Genomic DNA, 24,677 nt, shown 5'->3' on the forward strand with positions numbered 1-24,677 from the left:
TGAATCCATCATCACATGTGTTACTGATATTTTATGCAGATATTTTTACTATATCTTTTTATTTTTCCTAGTTATTGCCATCATCCTTAGATTATTTTTGTTTTTGATTTTGTTTTTTGCGGTACGCGGGCCTCTCACTGTTGTGGGCTTTACCGTTGCGGAGCGCAGGCTCAGCGGCCGTGGCTCACGGGCCCAGCCGCTCCGTGGCACGAACCCGTGTCCCCTGCATCGGCAGGCGGACTCTCAGCCACTGAGCCACCAGGGAAGATTATTTTTGAATGATTTCTTTTTGTTGGATTTTATGTCAAAATATTGCAGTATAGGTTATCTAGCTTCACCTATAGCAAATTTGAGCAGAGTGGTGATATTAATAATAGCTATAGTTTATCAGGTATTTACTTCAGTAGGCACTTTACATATATTATCTCTAATTCTCACCATACTTTGCATAGAAGTCTTTGTTACTCCCTTTTTGAAGGCAAAGAAAAACTGAGGCTCAGAGAGGTTAGGTAAGTTGCCCAAAGTCACTCAGCTAGAAAGTGGAAGTTAAAGGATTTGAACACAAGTCTGACTTCCAAAACTTGTGTTATTTCTGCTATGCTGATGAAGAGTTTGACAAAGGAGTGGAGACGTAGCAGCGAGAAATGAATAGGAGCAAAGGAGGAAGGGAGAAGACTTTAAAATGATAAGAACTCAAAGTTTAGTTTTCTGAGTTTCTTTTGAAGTTAGACTTGAGGTAGCCTGTAGAATCCTTACTCTAGGGTCAAACACTGCCATAGCCTAACATACTTCTCTTTCGTGTTTCATAGATGCCATTGATTCATTAAGGAAATGTTAAACAACATCTCCTTATCTTCCCTCTGTGTAAGGAAGCAGAGAAATTTATAATTTAAATTTTCATCTTAAATGTTTAACAGGAAATGTATCTAACAATATATGAGAACTTAGTACCGGGTACTTTAAAGTAGTTTATTTCATTTAACTCTCAAAACCCTTCAGTTAGTAGTTGGTATTACTTCCACGTATAGATGAAGATAAATTAGGTTCAGAAGTTAAGGCAGAGATCAAACAGCAAGTCGGTGGTGCAGGCGGGATTTGAGTCAGGTATGTCAGAATCCAAAGCCCATACCCTTTCTTTTCTGTTATACTGTGTTATTGAAGCTTAAAAGAAAAAAAAAAATGGGATACTTGAAATGATCAAATTGTAGAGGGCTGAACTGCCTATATGAAGCCACTCATTATTTGATGGTGATGGTAAATGAGATGTTCTGTTTTTAGATGGTAGACGAAAGCAAAATAATTTAAGATCATAACATTAAATTTTGATGTGATTATTAGTGGTTGAAAAAGCATGGAAACACTGAGAGATTGTATGATGAGTTAAAGAGTAATCTTATGGGGAAAAAAAACTTTGAAATTTACCCAGAAGTTACATTCCCTCTTTTTTATAAATCAAGAAATAGTATTACTATTAAAGTAATGAGGGCGGTGGCGGCGGAGGCCGGAGGCTCCCAGCTCGCCGGCCCCGGAGCAGAGCGGAGGATGCCGCAGCCGCAGGGGCAGCCGCAGTCGCAGGGGCAGCCGCAGGGGCAGCAGCCGGGGGGCCAGGGAGTGGCACCAGGGGGCGGACCAGGGGGTGGGTCCGGGGCAGGGGCCCTGCCCGAGTCCACCTTTCACTGCGGCCACGAGCACTTCCGCCTTGCCAGCGCCTGCCTGGACGAGCTGAGCTGCGAGTTCCTGCTGGCTGGGGCCGGAGGGGCTGGGGTGAGGGGGCCGCGCCTGGACCGTATCTCCCCCCACGGGGGTCAGTGCCTGGGGATCCCGTCTGCATCCACTGCAACATCATGGAGTCGTACCCTGCTGTGCCCCCATCTGGTCAGTGGAGTCCGATGACCCTAACTTGGCTGCTGATCACTATGAAATGAAAGAAGAGCCAGCTGAGGGCAAGAAGTCTGAAGATGACGGCGTCGGAAAAGAAGACTTGGCCATACCAGAGAAAATTAAAAAGAACCTGAGGCAAGATTCCTTAAATGGTGCGGTGTCTGGCTCGGTGCAGGCGACTGGCCGGCTGATGAAGGAGCTCAGGGATATATACCCATCACAGAGTTTCAGAGGTGGAAACTATGCAGTCGAACTTGTGAATGACAATCTGTATGATTGGAATGTCAGACTCCTCAAAGTTGACCAGGACAGCGCTTTGCACAACGATCTCCAGATCCTCAAAGAGAAAAAAGGAGCTGACTTCATTCTACTTAACTTTTCTCTTAAAGGTAACTTTCCCTTTGAGCGCCGTTTGTCAGGGTTGTGTCTCCAGTCCTCTCCTGGGGGTATGTTCTGGGCGGAGGTGCCATCTGCATGGAACTTCTCACCAAGCAGGGCTGGAGCAGTGAAGAGAGTCAGTGACCATGCAGATCAGTGCCACACTGGTGAAGGGAAAAGCACGAGTGCAGTTTGGAGCCAGCAAATCTCAGTACAGCCTGACAAGAGCACAGCAGTCCTACAAGTCCTTGGTGCAGATCCATGAAGAAAACGGCTAGTACACACCCCCGAAGGAAGATGGCTAACCCAGGAGTGCCATCCCCTTCCTCCTTCCCTAGGCACCACTGGACCAATTACCTTTGAATGCTGTATTTGGATCTCACGCTGCCTCTGTGGTTCCCTCCCTCATTTTTCCTGGACGTAATAGCGCTGCCTATTGCAGGACAATGATGGCTATTCTAAGTGCTAAGAAAAAAAAAAACAAAAACCACAGGACTGTTTCAAGTACTCAAGACTGACTTACAGACCAACCAACCACCTGGCTGGAGCCCTTGCTAGCAGGCATTCTTAAAAGAAACTTTTGAGCCTCCTTATATTGCTGGAAACTCAGCTGTGCTCCAGCCTAGAGCCTCCTTACCTATGCTTTGGTAAGGATTTTTCATTTATTTTCTCTTATTTCATGTACACTGCTTTTTTGGGTTACAGTGTATGATGGGTGTATATGAAAAAAAAATGTATCTTTGGGAAAACAATTACAGTTTGTTAATTTGAAAAAAAATAATACAAATATTGTTTTAATACTATTTTGATAATGTTATAATTTTTTTGGAAAAAGTTATACCTATTATATATCACTTATATGTGGAATCTAAAAATTAGTACAAGTGAACTCACTTGCGAAACAGAAACAGACTCACAGACGTAGAAAACAAACTTATGGTTACCAAAGGGGAAGGGGGTGGATAAATTGGGATTATGGGATTTACAGAATGCACACTACTGTATATAAAATAAAAGATTTATGTGTATCACAGGGAACTATATTCAATATCTTATAATAAACTATAATGGAAAAGAATAGGGAAAAAAATATAGATGTATACATATATATAGATATATAACTGAATCACTTTGCTGTGTACCTGAAACTAACACAATATTGTAAATAAACTATACTTCAATAAAAAAAGAAAAGAAATATACACAGGAACCTAGGAAGAGATGAATTCCCAGGCCTCAGGAGAAACAGAAACTGGAGGGTGTTTATGCCCCTTTGACCTGGTGGTCCACTGTGAAAATGACTGCTGTAGACCGTGTGTGTCCCCACAAATGCATCTGTTGAAATCTTAACCCCCAATGCAATGGTGTTAGGAGGCGGGACCTCTGGGAGGTGATTAGGTCATGAGGGTGAAACCCTCATGAATGACATTAGTGCCTTTTTAAAAGAGGCCCCAGGGACTTGCCTGGTGGTCCAGTGGTTAAGATTCCACACTTCTACTGCAGGGGGCGTGGGTTCGATCCCCAGTCAGGGAGCTAAGATCCCATATGCCATGTGGCCAAAAAATAAAATAAAATAAAACATGAAATAAAAGAGGCCCCAGAGAACTCCTTCATCCCTTCTGCCATGTGAGGACACAGTGAGAAGGTAGCTGTCTCTGAACCAGGAAGTGGGTTCTCACCAGACACTGAATCTGCCAGCACCCTGATCCTGGCCTTCCCAGCCTCCAGAACCACGAGAAATGAAATTCTGTTGTTACAAAGCAAACAAGCAAACAAAAAGTGAAATATCTCAAAATATTTGAAGAGGGCTAGAACTGATAAAGAAATGAAAGTGGGGACTTCCCTGGTGTCACAGTGGTTAAGAATCCGTCTGCCAGTGCAAGGGACATGGGTTCGAGCCCTGGTCTGGGAAGATCCCACATGCTGCAGAGCAATTGAGCCCGAGCACCACAACTGCTGAGCCTGCGCTCTAGAGCCCGTGAGCCGCAACTACTGAAGCCTGCGCGCGCCTAGAGCCCATGCTCTGCAACAAGAGAAGCCACCGCAATGAGAAGCCTGTGCTCTGCAACGAAGAGTAGCCCCAGCTCGCCACAGCTAGAGAAAGCCAGCGTGCAGCAATGCAGACCCAGTGTAGCCACAAAGAAAGGGAGGAAGGAAGGAGAGAGATATATACCCAGCTAAATGGACCATTAAAAATACATATGATGGGGACTTACCTGGTGGTCCAGTGGTTCAGAATCCACCTTCCATTTCAGGGGACGCAGGTTTGATCCCTGGTCGGGGAACTAAGATCCCACATGCTACGGGGCAACTGAGCCTGCGCGCCGCAACTACTGAGCCTGCGTGCTGCAACTAAGACCCAACGCAGCCAAAAATAAATAAAACACTATAAAAAAAATAGATACAAGGTACAGACTTCCAGTTATAACATACATGTTACGAGGATATAATGATGTATAGCATGGTGACTATAGTTAATAATACTGTACTACATATTTGAAAGTTAGACCTTAAAAGAGTAGATCTTAAAAGTTCTCATCACGAGAAAAAAAACTCTGTGCGGTGATGGATGTTAACTAGACTTATTGTGGTGATCATTTTACAGTATATACCCCAGAAAAAGATACGAAAATAATGTTAACTCAGACTGATTAACACCAGTTTGTAGTCACTGTAAATCCTTAAAAGTCAGAAAGATAAATTGCTAAAGGAAGTCTGTAAGTACACGATTTCACATAATTTGGGAAGGATAAAGTAAACTATAAGTTCTGACTGACATATCCTGTTGGAGGTTTTATAGCTCAAAGGTGAAGATTGGAAACTCAAAAAACAGGAATTTTACCAACACTTGGTCCTTTTCTTTACGACATAGAAGATTAATGTAGAAAATGAAGAGTGCAATTCTAGTGATTTTCCTGGAAAGAACATTAAGCAAAAATAGTATTGAGACTTCTAGAGAGTCTAAAACTAATAAGGCATTCAGAAGAGGGATGCTCTTTTTGGTGGTGGTGGCTGTTCTGTTTTCTTGTGTTTGTTTTTGGCCGTGCCACCCGGCTCGCAGGATCTTGGTTCCCCAACCAGGGATCGAACCCGCGCCCTTGGCAGTGAAAGCACAGAGTCCTAACCACTGGGAATTCCCAGGAGGGATGCTTTTCTTTTCAAAGTTCTCAGCATGACTGACAGGGGAAAAAAATCATAACTGTGTGTGGGAGGGTACGTTTTAAGGTAGCAGGAGAAAATGTTCCAAGGTTTTCTGAGATTATGTTCTATTGTGTCTCCTTCCCAATGACCATTAAGAAAAACCACAAACAAACTGAAGTTACCTTGTTATGCTCAAAAAGTTAAAAAAGTGTTGCCATGGAGATAGTCCCACTCTGGATTCTTCCTGGCAGTTTCGATTTACCAAACCTGTAACATTTTATATTTTCAACACCATAGCTGACAAAATTAGTTCCTGTGGCTGAGATAAAAACCATACCTGTATCTTTGGTGTTCTTGGGTACATTGAAAGAATTTTGTAAATGATCATTGAAAATTCTTGATCACCATGTCCAGTTTTTATGTCAGGAATGAAACTTGTACAAGAGAGTATTTAGGGCTTCCCTGGTGGCGCAGTGGTTGAGAGTCTGCCTGCCGATGCAGGGGACACGGGTTTGTGCCCCGGTCCGGGAGGATCCCACATGCCGCGGAGCGGCTGGGCCCGTGAACCATGGCCGCTGAGCCTGCGCGTCCGGAGCCTGTGCTCCGCAAAGGGAGAAGCCACAACAGTGAGAAGCCTGCGTACCACAAAAAAAGAAAAAAAAAAAAAGTATGTAAACCAACTAAAGAACTGGAGTGTGTATTTTGATATCTTTGTTGGATACCTGATACTTATTTTCCTCATGGTAATTGTGGATTACTTTTTTCAAGGTAAGTTCTCTTTAGAAGGAGAAAAGAAGCATGGCTGCTTTTAAACATGGAAAGTAGCGTATTTATTAATTTTGTGCAGCAGTAAGAGCAGCTGATTGCTGGAGGCAGTGGAGTGCAGGCGTTTGAAGTAAAAGCCAGGTTCAGTGTTCAGTTCCTCTGTTTATCAGCTGTGGAACCTTGAGCATGTTGCTTAATCTCAGTTTTTACTGTGTGAGGTGGAGACAGCGTACAGAGCAGCTAGCACTGAGTAGGTGTTCAATAAAAGGTATCCAGTAATATCAGTTTTCCTAAATTTTTAAGATAAGCAGAACTCCAGCTTAAACTGTCCGGTTGTGTTTCTTTATTTTTCCAAGTCTCCAGAAAAGATGAATATATAAGCTCTTTGGATCTTTTTTCCCCCCACTTTTAGTTCCTTTTGGTCTGCCAAGTTCTTACAACTAAAGAAACTAGTCTGTTTTGTCTTTACTGGAGATAACAACACTCTAAGTACCTTATAACTAAGTAAAGCAGTAGTTATAACTTGCATAGTACTTTGTTAATGTAAACTCATGTCAACTTTTTTCTTAAGTAAGTTTAATTAAATGAAAATTAGGCCTCTGTTTTATGTGCTTAAAGTTCAGGTGCATTCTTTCTTTAGGCATTTTAAATTATACCTGACATCAAGTACTGAACGCTTTTCCCAAAATTTCAAAGTCGTGGTGGTAGATGGGAAAGATGAAAGCGAGTACCCCGTCAAATGGCAGGACTTCTTCAGTGGACATGTGGTTGGTTAGTAGGTGCTCATTTGTTTGCCTTTGTGCTTGGGGGTTAGGTGTCCAGATTGAACTAGATTGTATATTCTTTTTTGAGGGGAGGAAAAAGGGGTGTCAAAGAAGTGCTGTTGTTTGTTTTATTTGAGCTTTGTAAATCTGGAAGCAGAAACATTAAAACAGGAGGAAATGGGTATTATCCAGCATGTCATACTAACTGGCTATTTTCATGATTACAACAGATTTCCTCTTAAGTCATACGAATTTAACTTTTTGTCTTCAGGGAGGGATTGTCAACTTCCCTTATGAGATTGTCGACTTCCCTTATGAGATTGTAAACAAGGAAGATAGGAGATAAAATAATTGACTCTGTGATCCTGTCATGTATTTATTTAAGAAAATATATTAAACAAGCAATTGCAGTTTACTTCTGGAAAATTTTCTGCAATATGAAAAAAATGGCACTAAAATACCCAAGTAGTACAGTTCAAGACCTGTATATTCTGAATCATGCTTTCTGCCTCCTCTTTCTTACCCCAAAGTAGGTAAAGTTATTCCAGAAGAAAATGTTCCCTTGTTTGTTTTGTTCTGTAACACGCTAGGTAATTCTCATAAGAGGCTTCAGGGAAAGAGGCCAATTTCAAATGACTAGAGTTGTGGCTCCTCCTTAAGAGTGAGAAAACCCAGCTGCTTTCTGGGCCTGTGTTTTTTACATCTCCACAGTGCCTGGGCACATTCCACTCTGTAGAAGGGCTTGCTTGATTTTTATTGATAGTGCATAGTTTATTTTTTGATTTAAATATTTTTTAATAATGACTTTTTTTTTCTCTTAAGGTGAGCCTGACTCTAGGGTTCTAGCCCACATAGGCGATGATGATATTACAATAAGAATCAACACAGATGGGGTGGAATATAATGTAGAGGTAAGTCTACATGTGAGTATTTTTATCAGGAGCATGTATCTCTGATGTTTAGAAAGCCATTATGCAGTTGTCTTAAGAAGAAAAGGGTCTTTATACTGAACTTCTCTTCTCCTTGTATTTACATTTTTTTTTAAACCAGACAAATAGATGATTAAAAAAATATACATATATTTTATATATCTAAGATGCTGTCATAGGATGCACTCTGTATTTTTAAATACAGTAATTGAAAGTCACATGTGAGATGGATAATGGGAAGAGGAAACTGCCTCATTTTTTCTTTATTCTTTCTCTAATAATCCTTCTCAAAGATGAAGATGAAATCTTCTTTCCTAGATGCTCTGGAAATGCAAGATCTATAAAAGGTGATAGTTCATAGTCTTGAGAAGTTAAAAGAGGAAGCTCAGGCTCTGGCCATTCTTCCATTGAAATCCTAGCAGTAGAAACCAAGAGCAAACTGGCCACATTTGTGGCTGTATGTCAGATACTAGTCCAGAAAACAAAACGTTTGCTACAGATCTGTGGGTTGAAGTGTTTCTGCGTCTCTAGGAAAATGAGAATACTCTGGAACATGGACACATATTCTCTGAGGTTGCCACAGAAGGGAAACAGCTTGAGGATCCCACAGGGGATTTTTATGGCCAGGCTTGCAAATGGCCTACATCACTTCCACCCACGTTCCAGAAACTCTTGTCTCTGACCTGCCTACAAAGGAGGCTGGGGAAGATAATCTCTTGTGCTCAGAAAGATAAAACCGTGTGGGGAATGCACAGCGTTGTTTCTGCCACAGTGCACAGGTTTGCTTATTTCCTTAGGATCATCTATTAATTCTTAATCCAAAATGGGTGCATTTAGGATCCAAGTTAATTTTGCTCAGATTCCTCACTTTTCCAAATACCCTTTGGGACAATTAGGAATTCTCTTTCCATCCGTATCTCTCGGTTTCACTAAGTACAAAAATGACCATAATTAACATTTCCCTGTGAGATGTTCACTTAAAAGTAAACTCATCAGGTTTATTGAAGTACTTTTGCATGAGATTAATAATTTTTAAATTGAAAAAGTGGTTTATTACTTAGAAGCCCACTTCCCCCTCACCCCAACCCTCCCAGCTCTAGGAAACCACTAATCTGCTCTCTGTCTCTTTAGATTTGTCTTTTTTGTTTCTTTAGATTTGCTTGGTCATTTCCATAAAAATGCAGTCACACAACATGTGGTCTTTTGTGTCTGGCTACTTTCATTTCGAATGTTTTCAGTGTTCATTCATGTTATAGCATGTGTCAAGTACACCATTTCTTTTTATTGCCAAATAATATTCCATTGTTTGGATATACCACATTTTGCTTATTCATTCATCAGTTGGATATTAGTGTTATTTCTACTTATGTTATGAATAATGCTGCTATGAACATTTTTGAACAGGTTTTTATGTGAGCATATATTTTCATTGATCTTGGGTATATAATATACTGGGAATGGAATTGTTGGGTCATATGGTAATTCTGTTTTTAACCTTTTGAGGAACTGCCCGACTGTTTTCTATAGTGGCTGCCCTTTACATTCTCACCATTTTACAGTTACTGCATTTTATATTCCGTATTCCATTCTCACCAGCAGTAGATGAGGGTTTCTCCACATCCTTGCCAATACTTGTTGTTATATGTCTTTTTGATTACAGCCATCCTAGTGGGTATGAAGTGGTCTCCTTGAGGTTTTGATTTTCATTTCTGTGACGGATATGGAGACACATACACACACACATATACATACACAGAATCTTTTCTGTATGAGCTGTCTGGTTCTGATGAGACCATTGTCCTTACAGAGAAGAACTTTGTTTTGACTAGTCAGTTTGCTTAACCTGGGAATGAATGTTATCTAAAAATAGGGAAAGGATGTTGTAAGGCTTGAATATTTAGGAATTTTTATATTTTCCATCTCAGTTATATTTGTTTTCTATTTTAGCCACTTTGGAGACTAATTAATGATACTAAAGACAAAAGAGTGTTAGTTTATAAATCTGAAGATATCAAGAATGTTTCACGTTTGCAGTCTCCAAAAGTGTGTGGTTATATAAAGGCGGATAATGAAGAGTTGCTTCCAAAAGGGCTGGTAGGCAGAGAGCCACCTGATGGTAAGACTAAGAAAAATATATTTCAAATAAGAAGCAAGCATAACAGTTGTCTTCAGTGGGTGGTTGTTAATTGATAAAAAGGAACACGATTATCAAGTAACTATAGTATTTGGCTTGAAAAGAGTTTTGTTCAGAAATTTCTTGATGTTTTTTCTGTAAGAATTGAAAACACTAGAAAATAATGATGGCAATAAAGATTGGACTTTTAAAAAGATTGGGGAAAGGGGAAATTGAATAATCTGAGGGAAAATATTTTCATTTGTAGGTATTTAGAAATGACAGAATAGTACTGTGAAAAAACAATCTTCAGGTATGTTTATAAGAAATTAGTTCGTAGCAAGAGAGGTCTGTCCTGTTCAGAAAGAAGAAAATTATCAGTCTTGGGACAGATGAATTTAGAGTCATTTAAAGACCATCTACCCATCTTGGAGAAATAGTCTGTCCTCATTTTTGAAAACTTTAGAAAAATATTACTAGCATTTTAGTATATAACTAAATTCTTAAACAGTGTGATTATTTGATAAGAAAAAATGAGCTGTTGACACAAAATAATTTTTCAAATTTTTTTTTTTTTTTTTTTTTTTTGGCTGCCCTCCATGGCTTGTGGGATCTCAGTTCCCCGACCAGGGATTGAACCTGCACCCTCAGCAGTGAAAGTGCGGAGTCCTAACCACTGGACCGCCAGGGAATCCCCACTAATTTTTTAATGTTTGATTATCTGGATATTTTTACTGTAATTTTTAATTTGTAGACTTCTTCTAGAAGAAAATGACACCTTCATAGCCCAGCAATAGATAGGTGATTGTTTTATTCGGTTAAGTACTTTTGCACTTTTCCTTGGTTTTGAATTCTACAATTTGAAAACCTTATATTACTTTTCACTTTTTGTCTTTCTCCAAATTGTTTTCCTGTTCAAGATACTGTTAAGGATACTGAGCTCAAATAATATTTGTTTCAAAAATACAGTAGATTTAAAATGTTACTATAAAACACTCCTTGTTTTGATGAATTTTGATTTAATAGTGCATCCAAATTCATATTAGAGCTTGTTCATCGGGTGAAGAGAAGAGCTGACCCTAATCCCCTGAAGAACACGTGTAAATTATTGGTGGTAGCAGATCATCGCTTTTACAGATACATGGGCAGAGGGGAAGAGAGTACAACTACAAACTACTTGGTAAGTGTTTGATACTGGATGAGGTAATGGACAAAAAAGCTCACGTAGGTAGGCAAATTCCATTTAAGAGAAGACTGCTATAATTTGAACGTAGTGAAATGAGATCTGTTTCAGATGCTCTGTCATTCCCTAGAATATTTGAGGGCTGTCACCTGAGGTTCTTACATTATTGTATAGAGATTCTAGTTTCAAATTTTTGAAACCCCATTTTGCCTTTCAACTAAGATTTTCTGCACATCAGAATTTTTATGCATATTATGTTTAGGGAAAGTTCATAACGTAGGCCTTCCTTTATAGAAGTGAACTCTGTGAAAACATCTCTGCTATAATGGCAGTGATCCTGTTGGTGACACGTATGGATGTATGCTCCAGAGTGGGGGAAAAAAGTATTGATATTTGTATGAACTTGTGTGTATTATCTTTGCTTATATGTATATATCAGAGGAGTTGGTCAATTTGGTTTATGTTGTACTGGTATAAAATAGCTAATTGTTGGACTATAACTGGATGAAATAGATGGGACTTTTGTGGTCATAACTATAGGGCAAAGATTTGAAGGCAGGATTACAGAAGTATTGATGCTGGATTTTTAAGCATTTACTATTGTAATTTTAAAAGTCAAGGGAATCATATTTCATTGACATTTTTTTGTCAGTATGACCTCATTCCTCGTGATAACTTGGCACTGACAGAAATGATGTTGAGGGAATAAGAGAATGCAGCTATTCATTCGTAGTGCAGAGCCCGGTGCAGCAAAGACGTCTTTCTCCTTGCCTTGCTATTCCCATTCTGTGTTTTTTTGTGCCCTTCCTCACCCTTCTTTCCCTTCCCTTCCATGTCAAGTGAATTTATTATGAGGGTAGTAGGAGTAGTGTGTGAAGTCACTATAGTTCTTGTTCCTAAGTAAGAGAGTCCTTCTTGAAAAGATGCTTTCTTAGTATGGGTTTTGTATTAGGGGCTCTTAGTTTGCTTCTTTGTTCATTACACCAAGAATATGAATATAATGAGAGGTCTGGTGTTAAAAATTGCATTTCTTGGTTTACAGTTACTATAAGCAAAGAACAATTTCTTAGACGTATAATGTGCTTCACAGCTGCCAGAACAAGCCTCATTTACCCAGTTTTTGAACAATAAAACCTTCTCTTTGAGGAGCAGATTGGTAATGAGTATTCTGTTCCTATATATTCAATAGTTTGAATTGTCCTTGGCTATTGTACCGTGGCTCCTCCCTCAGTAGTTCTACCCACCTTCCCCCACCCCAAATCAGAGGACAGGAGAAAGGAGGTGTGGTGAGACCTCATTCCTCTCTCTCTCTTTCTACCTGGTCCTCGGTGCTGAACTTTGCCCAGGGAGGGTCTGGTGTAGGGTTAGCAGTATCTGTCACTGTTCCTTACCTCTTTCTGAAGAAGATGTTTTTCTGAGGTACGTGGCAAGAGATAGAACGAACAGAGTACTTATTTTTAGGACTATTTTAGGTAAATTGATTGACTTTTAACTTTCATTTCTGTAGTTGACTGGAATGGCAGTTTTTAAAAAACTTGTTACTTGATATTTTGGTTCCCTGTGCAGTTGATTACCTGAAATTTGGGATGAACTGTACCACTGCTCTATTCTGGTACCAACATTTTAAGTTTGAGGCTAGGAATAATTTCTTTATTAGCGCTGTCAACGTAAAGCGTAACATCTTAATGCAAGTTTTTGTAATTGGTGAAACTTTCACAATGGTATTTTATCTGAACTGATTTTTTTTTTTACCCCTACAGAACTTATATTACATTGCAAAGAGTGGTAAAGATATACATAATGTCTTTCTCTCGCCCTTTTATACACACAGATAGAGCTAATTGACAGAGTTGATGACATCTATCGGAACACTTCATGGGACAATGCAGGTTTTAAAGGTTATGGAATACAGATAGAGCAGGTATTTATCAATGGATGTGGGTTATAATACTCAGCTAAGTTATGTGTTGTAAATATTTGTCACTTGTTTTCACAACCCAGAAACTTATCTTCTACTTTACTCATAAATAAATATTCTGAAATGCCAGTGATTTTTATCTGATAAACTTAACAGTGTTTTGATATTATTTATAGATTATGAAATATTCTTTTCTTAGGCTTATTTTAGGCAGAAAGCCGCCTTATGCTGCTATGATCTCTCTTTTTTCTGAATTCATAGCCTTTTTATCCCCTGCCTTGCTTTAGTTTTCTATGATTATGCTTAATGTCTTTAGTTAGAATTCTAGCACGTATTGTTGAATGCTTAGAAAATTTACTTAAAAATACTATGTACATTTGCAAGGCGTTTATACATACAGAACCATTAGATCTCTTTTCCCAAAAATCTCCTGAGTTCTTATCTGTCAATAGAGTATGTCCAGCAATGATGTATTAATGTCATCCTAATTATACCACATAGTAAAAATTGTTCCAAATTGATAAGACTGATTAACAAGACTTCTGAAATTGGGTATTGCTTTGGACAGACATTCTGACCCGTAAATTAAGGAAATTATTGTCTCTATTTTTTCCAGGCTCTTTGTACTAAACTAGACATATTCATATAGGTTCTGTAGGTTAGAATTTAGAGAATAAAAAGAAAACAGCATTTGAAATCATACTTATAAATGCTAAACTTTTATAGTACTTGTAGAAAACTAAGAGAATTATTTTCCCCTTTTCCATTCTTTTACTGTTTTGCATTTTCTTTTTTAAGTTATTATTTGAATAGGTAATATATACACGGTACAAAAGCCAGTGAAAAGTAAGTCTCCTCAACCTCTACCCATTGTCAAACCAGTTCCTTTCCCCAGAGACATCCGTGTCACTAGTTTCATCCATATCTTTCCAGAGCTATTTTATGCATGCATAGCATGTGTGTGTGTGTGTATTTGACATACTCGTGGTATGTTGTACTCTTGCACCTTTTTCATTTCATGAATATGTTGGTGATTATTCCATTGTGGTACAATAAAGTTGTCTCACTTGTTTAAAATAGCTGCATCATGTTTGAGTTTTAGAAGACCAATAAATAAAGCTCCTTTTTGCTTTAAAATTTGGAAACAATTGAAAAAATTAGGTGTGATAGGAGATTAAAAAACCCGTTTCTTTAAAGATGATAGGTGGGTTGGAGGCTGTGGTTTAGATATGCTGTCACAGTGGGCCCTCACCTGGTTCATCGCAGAATTGATCTTGATCACCCACCGCCAAAGCTGCAGAGCCGACCCAGTGAGCTTACCACGTGGTGGCAGAGCAGACCCCAGTATCCCCTCTGTAGGCAGGCAGATCTGGAAGAGATACCGGACACAATGAGCTGAGCATGGCTCTGTTCCTTTGCCAGATTTTCCAACCTAGACGTTTCATCTCCTTTGGAGAGAAACCTTTGTTCCTTTTTTAAAAAATTAGGATTAATATGAATTTGTACTGTATGTGTAAGGAAAAGCCCTTATTTTTTGTACTCTTATTCCTGTGCTGTGCGGTCTGCACATCTTATTGTTCTGTATCTCTGAATCAATGACTGTAGTTAGAATAAATTATTTTAGGCTCATGGAACCTAGGTTTTCATTTTTTCCAACTATATAGAGGAAATAAAATTTTAGGAGTACATTTATAAATGTATAAGTCATTCTTTGACATATGTGTTTTCCATACCATTTGCTTCTCAGTTTGTTTTTAAATTAAACATTAGATATTAGAGCTGAAGAATTTTATGGAATTTTGACTCTAAAACTTTTTTTTTTTTAAAGAATGGTAGATGGTCTTTTTTTGAATAGCTGAAACAATGACGTATTATTTCAGTCTTGTGACTTTTTTCTGAAGTGTTCTAAGTATTTTATCTCTTTAAGTATAGATTCGCATTCTCAAGTCTCCACAAGAGGTAAGACCTGGTGAAAAGCACTTCAATATGGCAAAAAGTTACCCAAATGAAGAAAAGGATGCTTGGGACGTGAAGATGCTGCTAGAGGTAGGTCGTGGAACCCTGAAAGTGATACTATTTAACACCATTTTCTGATTCCTAAAAACGTGGGTCATGTCTGTATTAATGAAGGGGCATCTTAGGAAAGGTGACTGAAAACCAGGGGCAGCCCACCCCAGCTGATCCAACAGTGACCTTATCCCCTGTAGCAGGGCAGATAGCAAGGTGGGCAGAACTGAAAGCAAGAAATGCTACAAAGCAATGCTTCTTAACCATAATATCTCTGCGAATCTAGTGAAGTAATAGGCCTTTAGAAAATAGATGGATACCCAACTTACAGATTTTTTACACACCATTTTGTTAGTTCAGGTCTCTTTGAAGCTTATCAGTAGATCTTTTAGGTCAGTAATTACCAAATGGTATGAAAATGTATTAGATGGTAGAAGTATAACTTGGAGATCTGAAAGTTCTCTATGGAAATTTAAAATTTTTGTGTTTTTATTCTGGTAACAAATTTAAAGATAACATAAACATTCTATGTCATATGGATTCTTGCCTTGACAAGATATGATTTATCCTTTTTGTCACATGATCTCAGTTTCTGTCTGTGTGTCCTATTGCTTTGTTGTAAAATGACCACCTGTGAAGTGATAGTGTTTATCTTTCGCTGTGTTGTTAATGTGTTAGTTTCCTATGGCTGCTGTAACAAATCACTGCAAATTTGGCGGCTTAAAACAACATCTTTATTTATCTGATAGGTTCTAGGGTTGGTCCAGGCACAGTGTGGCTTATCTGGGTTCTCTGGTTAGTCTCAACAAGGCCAAAGCGAAATCAAGTTTTCAAAGCTTGAATGGAATTAAAGGATATTATCAGGTTGAGATCCATAGAGTGCTGTATCTGTGTAATACTCTGACACCTTATCTAACGTGGGCCACTAGCCACCGGAGAGGTGGTCTGAGATAGCACCATTACTCTTCTAAGGAGACTCAGCCAAGTGTGCTAGTCTGTTAGGGCTGCCAGTAATAAAGCCCCACAGAGTGGGCAGCTTGAACAATAGAAGTTTATCTTCTCACGGTTCTGGAGGCTGGAAGTCTGAGGTCAAGGTGTTGGCAAGGTTAGCTTCTTCTGAGTTCTGTCTGCTTGGCTTGTAGGTGGCCGTCTTCTCTCTGTGTCCTCACATGGTCTTCCCTTTGTGTGTGTAAGGGCACCAGACATTTTGGGTTCGGCCTACCTGCATGACCTCATTTTACCTCCATCACCTCTTTAAAGGAAGGCTCTGTCTCCAGATACAGTCACATTGTGAGCTGCTAGGACTTAGGACTTCGACCTATGAATTTTGGAGGCGGACACAATTCAGCCCATTAAGAGCAAGGTTAAATGACTTGTCTACGTTTAGTTACACAACTAGTGATGACAAAGCCAAAAGCAAGTGGCCAGATCTCCAGACATCTAGGACAGCTGAACGATCCCACCTCTGCTTTTCTGTGGGCCTCCAGACAACTCACACCGGGGGAGGAACAAAAGGGAATGACTTGCCTCTGCAGATGCTCCTCTCCAGTTCTCTTCCCTAAGGCTCCTAAGAGTCTCCCAGAGCCTAAGCCTATTATCATGGAACTATCAAAATCCCTATGTGGCTAGGGAGACAGCTCCCGGGAACACCTCATTCCTTATATGGGGCTTTCCGACCACTCATTTTAAGCATTAAAAAAATCAGTCTTTTTAAGTTGGAGTCTCTGACTGTTATGGTAGAGGTTTTTAAAGTAACATGTGGACCCGTTCTGGGGAATTCCCTGGCGGTCCAGTGGTTCGGACTTGGTGCTTTCACTGCGGGGACCTGCGTTCAGTCCCTGGTCTGGAACTGGCGTCCTGCAGGCCGTGTGGTGTGGCCAAAAAATTAAAAAATGAAAAAAATAAAGTAATATGTGGACCCCTTTTAAGAAAAAAAAAACCCAAAGCACCAGTGTTGACTTGAATGAATTTTTATCTTAATTTTAGTAACATAAAACTAGGTATATATGTTTTCCTATAAGTTTATAACTCCTATACATTGTAAAACCAAAGCAAACTTTAAAACCCCTACAAAACCAATAGAATCCTTGAAGTCCTTTAGAGGGATTTGTTTTGGTATGAGGTGCTGAGATCCTCTGGAAGAAGTATCAAAGCCCTGCACCTTGCAGAATTGGAGTGTCCCCGGTGCTGAACTGCATGTGTTCACATCAACCCTCCTAGTTCCGAAATGCTATAAAAAGCTCCAGGCTCTTTCCCTTTTGCACCCTCCCCATGACAGTCTGCTTCTCATCTGTGTAGATGAGTGAGCACCATTGGTAAGGAGCACTATACCGCACAGTTTTGTGATTGCTGGTGAAAAACTGCAATCGACCAAAGAAACAAATACTAATTTGAAAAGATACAGGCATCTCAATGTTCATAGCATTTTTTACAGTTACCAAGATATGGAAGCAGCCTGAGTGTCCATCAGTAGATGAATGGATAAAGAAGATGTGGCGTATATATATAGACACACACACACACACACACACACACACACACACACACACACACACACACACACACACACACACACACACACACACACACACACACACAGGAATACTACTCAGCCATAAAAAAGAATGACACTTCGCCATCTGCAACAACATGGATGGACTTGGAGGGTGTTATGCTAAGTGAAATAAGTCAGAGAAAGACAAACACTGTGTGATCTCCCTTATATGTGGGATCTAAAAAGTACAACAAGGGACTTCCCTGGCGATCCAGTGGTTAGGACTTGGCGCTCCCACTGCAGGGGGCACGGGTTCCATCCCTGATCGGGGAACTAACGTCCCGCATGCCGCCCAGTGCGGCCAAGAAACAAACAAACAAACAAATAAATAAAAAATGCAACAAACTAGTGAATGTGGCAGAAAAGAAACAGACTCACAGATAGAACAAATTAGTGGTTACCAGTTGGGGGGGGTGGGAGGGGCAGATAGGGGTAGGGGATAAGAGGTGCAAATTGTAATGTGTAAGATAAGCTACAAGGATATATTGTACAACATGGGAAATATAGTCAATATTCTATAATAACTATAAATGGAGTGTAAGCTTTAAAAATTGTGAATTACTATATCTGTAACTTATATAATACTGTCTATCAACTACACTTCAATTAAAAAAATGTAAAAAAAATTGCAATCATAAAGTATGGTAGTATTCTGGAATATTAAGTTGATATATCTTTTAGTCTGATGTAACTGTTAATCTAATTAAGAGTACTTTGTTTTTTTAAAAGCAATTTAGCTTTGATATAGCTGAAGAAGCATCTAAAGTCTGCCTAGCACATCTTTTCACCTACCAAGATTTTGATATGGGAACTCTTGGATTAGCTTATGTTGGTTCTCCCAGAGCAAACAGTCATGGAGGTGTTTGCCCAAAGGGTAAGTTTTCCATTTGTTGTATGAATATGTGGGGATAGCAAGGTGATTGGATTATATTATAATTCTGTATTGAACAAGCAGTTTGTTTCTGTTTCCTTTTTCCTGTAGCTTATTATAGTCCAACTGGAAAGAAAAATATCTATTTGAATAGTGGTTTGACCAGCACAAAAAATTATGGTAAAACCATCCTTACAAAGGTATGTTCTTTAATTTTTTAAACTGTAGATTTTGACTTTATTGTAGTAGGACCTGAGCTATTACATATTTATTTAGGTATCTTTTTTAAAAGCTATACATACTGTTTTTTGTTTCTGCCTAAAAAGATGTATGATTTTAGTGGGAAATATGAAAATAAAAAGTATAAAGAAGAAAATAATTGTTAGCTGTCAAATTTCTTTTGAGACAAGTCGGGATTATTGTTTTCCCTAAAGACATCCCTTCTGGCGCCCTTCCTCTACAGCTCCTGTTAAAGGACTGCTATCCAAAATATATAAGGAATATACTAAAAACTCAACAATAAAGAACCGAACAACCCCACTTAAAAATTGGCCAGAGATCTTAATACATACCTCACCTCACCAAAGAAGATATACAGATGGCAGATAAGCATATGAAAAGATGCTCAACATTATATGCTGTTAGGGAATTGCAAATCAAAACAACAAGCAGGGCTTCCCTGGTGGCGCAGTGGTTGAGAGTCTGCCTGCCGATGCAGGGGACACGGGTTCGTGCCCCGGTCTGGGAAGATCCTACATGCCATGGAGCGGCTGGACCCATGAGCCATGGCCGCTGAGCCTGTGCGTCCGGAGCCTGTGCTCTGCAACGGGAGAGGCCACAACAGTGAGAGGCCCGCGTACCGCAAGAAACAAAAACAAAAGCAAACAAACAAACAAAAAAACAACAAGCAGATACCATTACACAACTATTAGAATGGCTAAAATCCAAAATACTGGTAACACCAAATGCTAGCGAGGATGTGGAGCGACGTGAATTCTCACACTTGATTGTGGAAATGCAAAATGGTGCAGTCACTTAGGAAGGTGGTTGGGCAGTTTCTCATAAAACTGAACTTACTCTGGTATTACCATAGGATCCAGCAACCATATTCCTTAGTGTTTACTCAAAGGAGCCCTCACAAAAACCTGCACACGGATGTTTATAACAGCTTTATTAGTGATTGCCAAGACTTGGAAGCAGCCAAGATGCCTTTCAGTAGGTGAATGGATAAGCAAACTGTTATATCCAGACAATGCAATACTATTCAGCACTTTAAAAAAAAAAAAGAAAGAAAAAGAGCTATCAAGCCATAAAAAGACATGGAGGAACTGTAAATGTATATTACGAAGTAAAATAAGCCAATCTGTTTGATTCCATCTATATGATATTCCGCAAAAGGCAAAACCACGGAGGCAGGAAAGGGATCAGTGGTTGCCAGTGGTTGCTTCCCCAGGTGGGGAGGGATGCATAGGTGGAGCACAGAGGATTTTTTCAGGTGTTGAAACTACTCTGTATACTTTAATGATGGATATAAGACATTATGTGTTTGTCAAAACCCATAGAAAGTGCAACACAGAGTGAACCCTAATATAAATTATGGACTTTGGTTGATTTAAAAAAAGTGAAATGGGATGAGAGAAGAAAAATATACTAAGCAGTTTTTGGAAACTTTTTAATTTCCAAAATTGTTTCTTATGGTACTCCTTTACCTTTTTGGTATCACAGCATCATCAATGGTTTGATTTCATGACATGTTTTCCTTGGTCTTCCAGAATTTTTCTATTATAAGACACACAGAACAAAAAATAAATTGCTTCGTTGTTTTTAAAGTGTCAGCCTGTTAGAGAATCCACTAATGAATTTTTCCAAAGCACAGTTTGGAATCACTTCTCCATATTGCACCTTTAGGATTTGAGTACTTTTTTGCTAAAATGCCAAGTTTTCTTTACTACCATTTTAATATAAACACTTGGTAATCTTCAACACACTGGTTTCAGAATTGGGACTCTGTCTTAAAAAAAATTCCCATGTCTTGCAAAATACAAATTTTTTCAGATTCTATGGAGTGATTTTTTCCCCCCCCTTAGGAAAAAAATCAGTAAATAAATTTGTTATTTTTTGCAGTTAAATACGGGAACATTTTTAGCTTTACTGGCCAAATTCATTGTTACATTCAGGTAGAAATCCTCTGGTGATCTCATCGGTTCAGTGCAGCCCTTTAACTGGATTCTGATAAATAAAATCCTCTAGGTCATTAAGATTGTCATTGGCCATGAATTCAGTCACTGGGATAAGGAACATTGTTTTGTTGTTCTTCAGTTGTCTTATTTTCACCCACCCCCTCCCCCGCAATAGTTAGATCTTAACAGGAGTGTGATTGGGGTGAGGGGCGGGAGTTTGGGTGATTGACTGTTAGCTATTGGGTTTACTGGTGCCAGGCAGTGTTTGGAATGGCCAATGTTTGGTGCCTCAGTAAGAGTGTTCCAGTGTATCTTTTAAGTTATGTTTTCTTACACTGATTTAAATTCATCCTTATAATACTACTTGCAATATTAAATAAAATGCCATGAATTCTGTTTAATTTCTGTAATTGATAGAAGTCATAGTCCAACATCTAAGACAGCAGGGCCCAACTGGCCAGAGCACTTGATGGTTGGCTATTAGGAAATAACCTTTGCTCTGCATGATCCTTCAGGAAGCTGACCTCGTTACAACTCATGAATTGGGGCACAATTTTGGAGCAGAACATGATCCAGATGGTCTAGCAGAATGTGCCCCAAATGAGGACCAGGGAGGAAAGTATGTTATGTATCCCATAGCTGTGAGTGGCGATCATGAGAACAATAAGGTACGTATCTTTTGGAGCTTTTTTTATGTGGTTAGGAAAGAAAGAGGCTATGTTTAATTATAATGAGAGCCGAGAAAAGCTTTCCATTCTAGGGATGGAACGGCAGATTACGAAGTACCTTGAAACTTGGTTGTGTGTATTAAGAGTGAAACATGGTCCATCTAAATCTGCTCCTCTGGACTGTTTGTTGTCAAAGATGATCATGTGTTGGTTTGGGCTGTGTGGAAAATTAATTACTTAATATAATGGCTTGCACTGGAGTCCTAGTTTGCAGGATCTGGTGGGCTCAGGCTTTCAATTAAAAACTTCATTTAATTTACAGGTTTGTCATTCATATTAACCCTACACTGCTTCACAATTTGCACGTTTTAATAAACCTTCGCAAAAAAATATGTAATTTGCCATATGTAAGCGTCCTGTGGGTAGGGCCCTTCCTTGCCTTTCTGGTTACCGGTTCTGTCTCCAGTGCCTGTTCAGGGTAGCTGGTACATAATAAATACTTGTTAGGTAAATAGAGGAACGATTTTTGTTTTTTTAGAGGAACGATTTTTGAGGGTGTCTGATGGAGTACACAATACTCATTGACTTGGGACATGGTAAACAGCTTCAGAGACTTTGCTAAGAGTGGCTAACTCGTAGAGCCTGAACTGGAAGTGTTCATAGATGTCTGTCTGGGCCTTCTTCCTCTTACTTGAAGTTGAGCAGCATGAGGCATCATGAGGAAAATATTGTGGTTTTGTGCAGAATTTAAGTGGGCTGGGGGATGGGCTAACCATCTGCATCTAATCGGGAAGGAAGTGTCAAGTTATTTGTCCTGACTCCCCTTTTAAAGCCTGACTAGGAGCTAGAGGAAAGGATTACCTTTGCGTTTCCCTGGCCCTGACCCTGCCTTTTAAAATTCTGGTCTCATGTTTTTTTTGTCATGCTTTTTGTTTGTTGCATCTTGTGTTCTTTGGCTGTTAGGTGTAAAGTCCATTCCTCTCTTTCTTTGCTTGTTATGCTTTATTTTTCCTCCACTGGACAACCTGTGCCTGAGGAGCTACCTGTTTTGCCTGTTCTTCCATTGTATCACATACCCTATTGAATTTTTCTCCTTTTTTCAGAGGTTGTCTCTCTCTTTCTATTGATGTACATTATAGTTCAGCACTGTTCACTGGAAGGTTCTGTGATGGGGGAACACTATCTGCTGTACCCAATACAGTAGTCACTAGCCCCATGTGGCCAGTAAGCACTTGAAATGTGGCTGGAGAGACCAAGGAACTGAATTTTAAATTCTGTTTTATTTAAATTCAGTAGTGGTTGCCTGGGGCTGGAAGTGGGAATGGGCATTACCTGTAGAAGGATCTGAGGGACCTTACTGAGGTGATGAAATGTTCTAAAACTGATTTATGGTGATGGTTTCATCACTTGGTAAAATTACTAGAAATCACTGAATTGTACAATTGAAACTGGTAAATTTTGTGATATGTAAAATATGCCTTAATAAAGCTGCAAAAAACCCAAACAACAACAACAAAAAACAGTGTGGGAACAGAGGGAAAATGGTGAGGATATAGGTGAGTCACGAAGCCGTGAGTTGATAATTGCTGAAGCTGGTGAGGGGCCATGTGAGCATTCATGAATCCATTCTGTCCACTTTACAGATGCTTGAACGTTTCTGTAATAAAAAGTGTGAAATATGTGGTGAGGAAAAAGAAATTTAAATAATCACATATGGCCAGTGGCTGCCGTATTAGACAGTGCAGCTCTAGTTGTTAGTCACTGCTTCTTGGTCATGAGGATGGCATCAGTACTTTGGGGTAAAATGTTTTACTTTGCAGACTGTTCACGTGAGCATGCGTGGTGCTCACTCTTCCTGTTACAAGTTCTTCCTAAGGGAGACTTCCCCGCTGGGCTCTTGGAACAGCCCTGTAGGAACTCGCTAATGAGAATGGAGGCTGGGCAGAGCCATTTATTTATCCTGGAGCTGCTAGTCTATCAGCGAAGAACACTTTATCCATTTATTTATTTTGTCCCAAGTGTATTTTCTTTAATAGTTTGGTTTACCCAAGTAGCAATCTCCTTGTAAAAAGATACTGAGCATCTTCTAGTGCACATTTTAATTCCTTAATTAAAATTAATTCCTTAAAATGTTTTAAACTAGGTAAACAAGGCTCCAGGACAAAAATAAGGTGGTTCCTCGACCTAGAAAGACAGGACCTGGCACCTTACACCAGACAAGCCACTGAGAAGTATCAAGCCACAGGCTCTGCTGTGAGCAGACGGCATTAGGGATTGTAACCTCTTAGAGTTTATTGGTGGGAGGAGAAGGGGGTGTGGTCAGGATACAGAGAGAGGGCTCAGAGGTCCTCGGGGAGTGCGGAGGCAACAAAAGCGAGAGTGAAGTGGTCACTTTTCCCTCAGCTCTGTCCGGGGGTGCAGCTGCGTAGGGGTGTGACTCTGATAAATTAGCAAAGAGATCTTATTGGTTCAGTGTGAATTTGAATTCATAAGGACCTGGCCTCCCATAATGAACTGGTAGAATTGAGCTCGTGAGTATGCGGTGCTGGTGAATAAACGCAGCAAAATACAACTGCCCGAGGTCTAGACTGAAATAACCAGGCCCCTTAAAAATGTCTTTACTATGCTTTAAAAAAAATCCAATTAGTGTTTCCGTTTAGGGAGATGGGGTCTTCAGTGTCTTTCGGAGAGTAATCCTTTTGTATCTGATTCAGTGGTCACAGTCACCTTTGGAGGGTCGAAAAGGAAAATCAATTCAGTTTTTTCTTCCTGTGTAGGGAAAACCTACACAGTTCTTCCCTATTGTGTGTTTCTTCCTGTGTGTCTCCTTTACTATTCACAGAGCCCACTTCACTTCTGACCCTTCTGGTCACCAAACGTGGAGGTTTTACTTTACACCAAGCTGTTTCCTGCAACGCCAGCTGGGTTTAAGTCAGTTCTGACACTCTCTTCCTGGAGATAGCATCAGATCCCAAAGGTTAAGGGCTCAGTCCCATAAGAGTGCCCTGATGCTGCGCTCCCCCCGCTCACATCCCCAGATGCCACTCAGAAGCCCAGGTCATCGCCTGTGCTTCTAAGCAACTGGCTATAGATTGGGGGTTCCAATGACCCTCTCCTTGGGTTCAGTTAATTTCCTAGAGCAGCTCGTAGAACTCAGGGAAGCACGTTTGCCAGTTTATGATAAAAGGCTGTGATCAAGGATACAGATGAGCATCCGGATGGAAGAGATGCAGAAGGCAAGGTGTGTGGGAAGGGGCGTGGCGCTGCCTTGCCTCCGAGTGCACCCCTCTCCCAGCACCCCCGTGTCCACCAACCCCTAAGCTCT

The 24,677-nt window shown here is 39.8% G+C and overlaps 1 protein-coding gene and 1 pseudogene across 2 annotated transcripts in view; both read left to right on the forward strand.

Moving 5' to 3' along the window:
- ADAM17 (ADAM metallopeptidase domain 17) overlaps positions 1-24,677 on the forward strand; it is a 52,024-nt gene that overhangs the window by 12,848 nt on the left and 14,499 nt on the right. Inside the window, exons 1-10 of one of the 2 annotated variants that reach the window (XM_033437473.2) lie at positions 1,807-2,906; positions 6,806-6,936; positions 7,752-7,840; positions 9,806-9,974; positions 11,018-11,151; positions 12,986-13,075; positions 15,005-15,118; positions 18,363-18,507; positions 18,616-18,704; positions 21,200-21,352. In XM_033437473.2, coding sequence (XP_033293364.1) covers positions 2,899-2,906; positions 6,806-6,936; positions 7,752-7,840; positions 9,806-9,974; positions 11,018-11,151; positions 12,986-13,075; positions 15,005-15,118; positions 18,363-18,507; positions 18,616-18,704; positions 21,200-21,352 — 1,122 coding nt within the window. In that variant the 5' untranslated portion in view covers positions 1,807-2,898. Of the gene's footprint in view, positions 1-1,806; positions 2,907-6,805; positions 6,937-7,751; positions 7,841-9,805; positions 9,975-11,017; positions 11,152-12,985; positions 13,076-15,004; positions 15,119-18,362; positions 18,508-18,615; positions 18,705-21,199; positions 21,353-24,677 lie in introns of those variants that run through there. The other variant, XM_004274897.4, reaches the window with a different exon arrangement.
- LOC105748247 (ubiquitin-conjugating enzyme E2 Q1-like) lies at positions 1,845-3,041 on the forward strand (annotated as a pseudogene).

The sequence above is a fragment of the Orcinus orca genome, chromosome 13 (assembly GCF_937001465.1).
Source record: "Orcinus orca chromosome 13, mOrcOrc1.1, whole genome shotgun sequence".
Lineage (NCBI taxonomy): Eukaryota > Metazoa > Chordata > Mammalia > Artiodactyla > Delphinidae > Orcinus > Orcinus orca.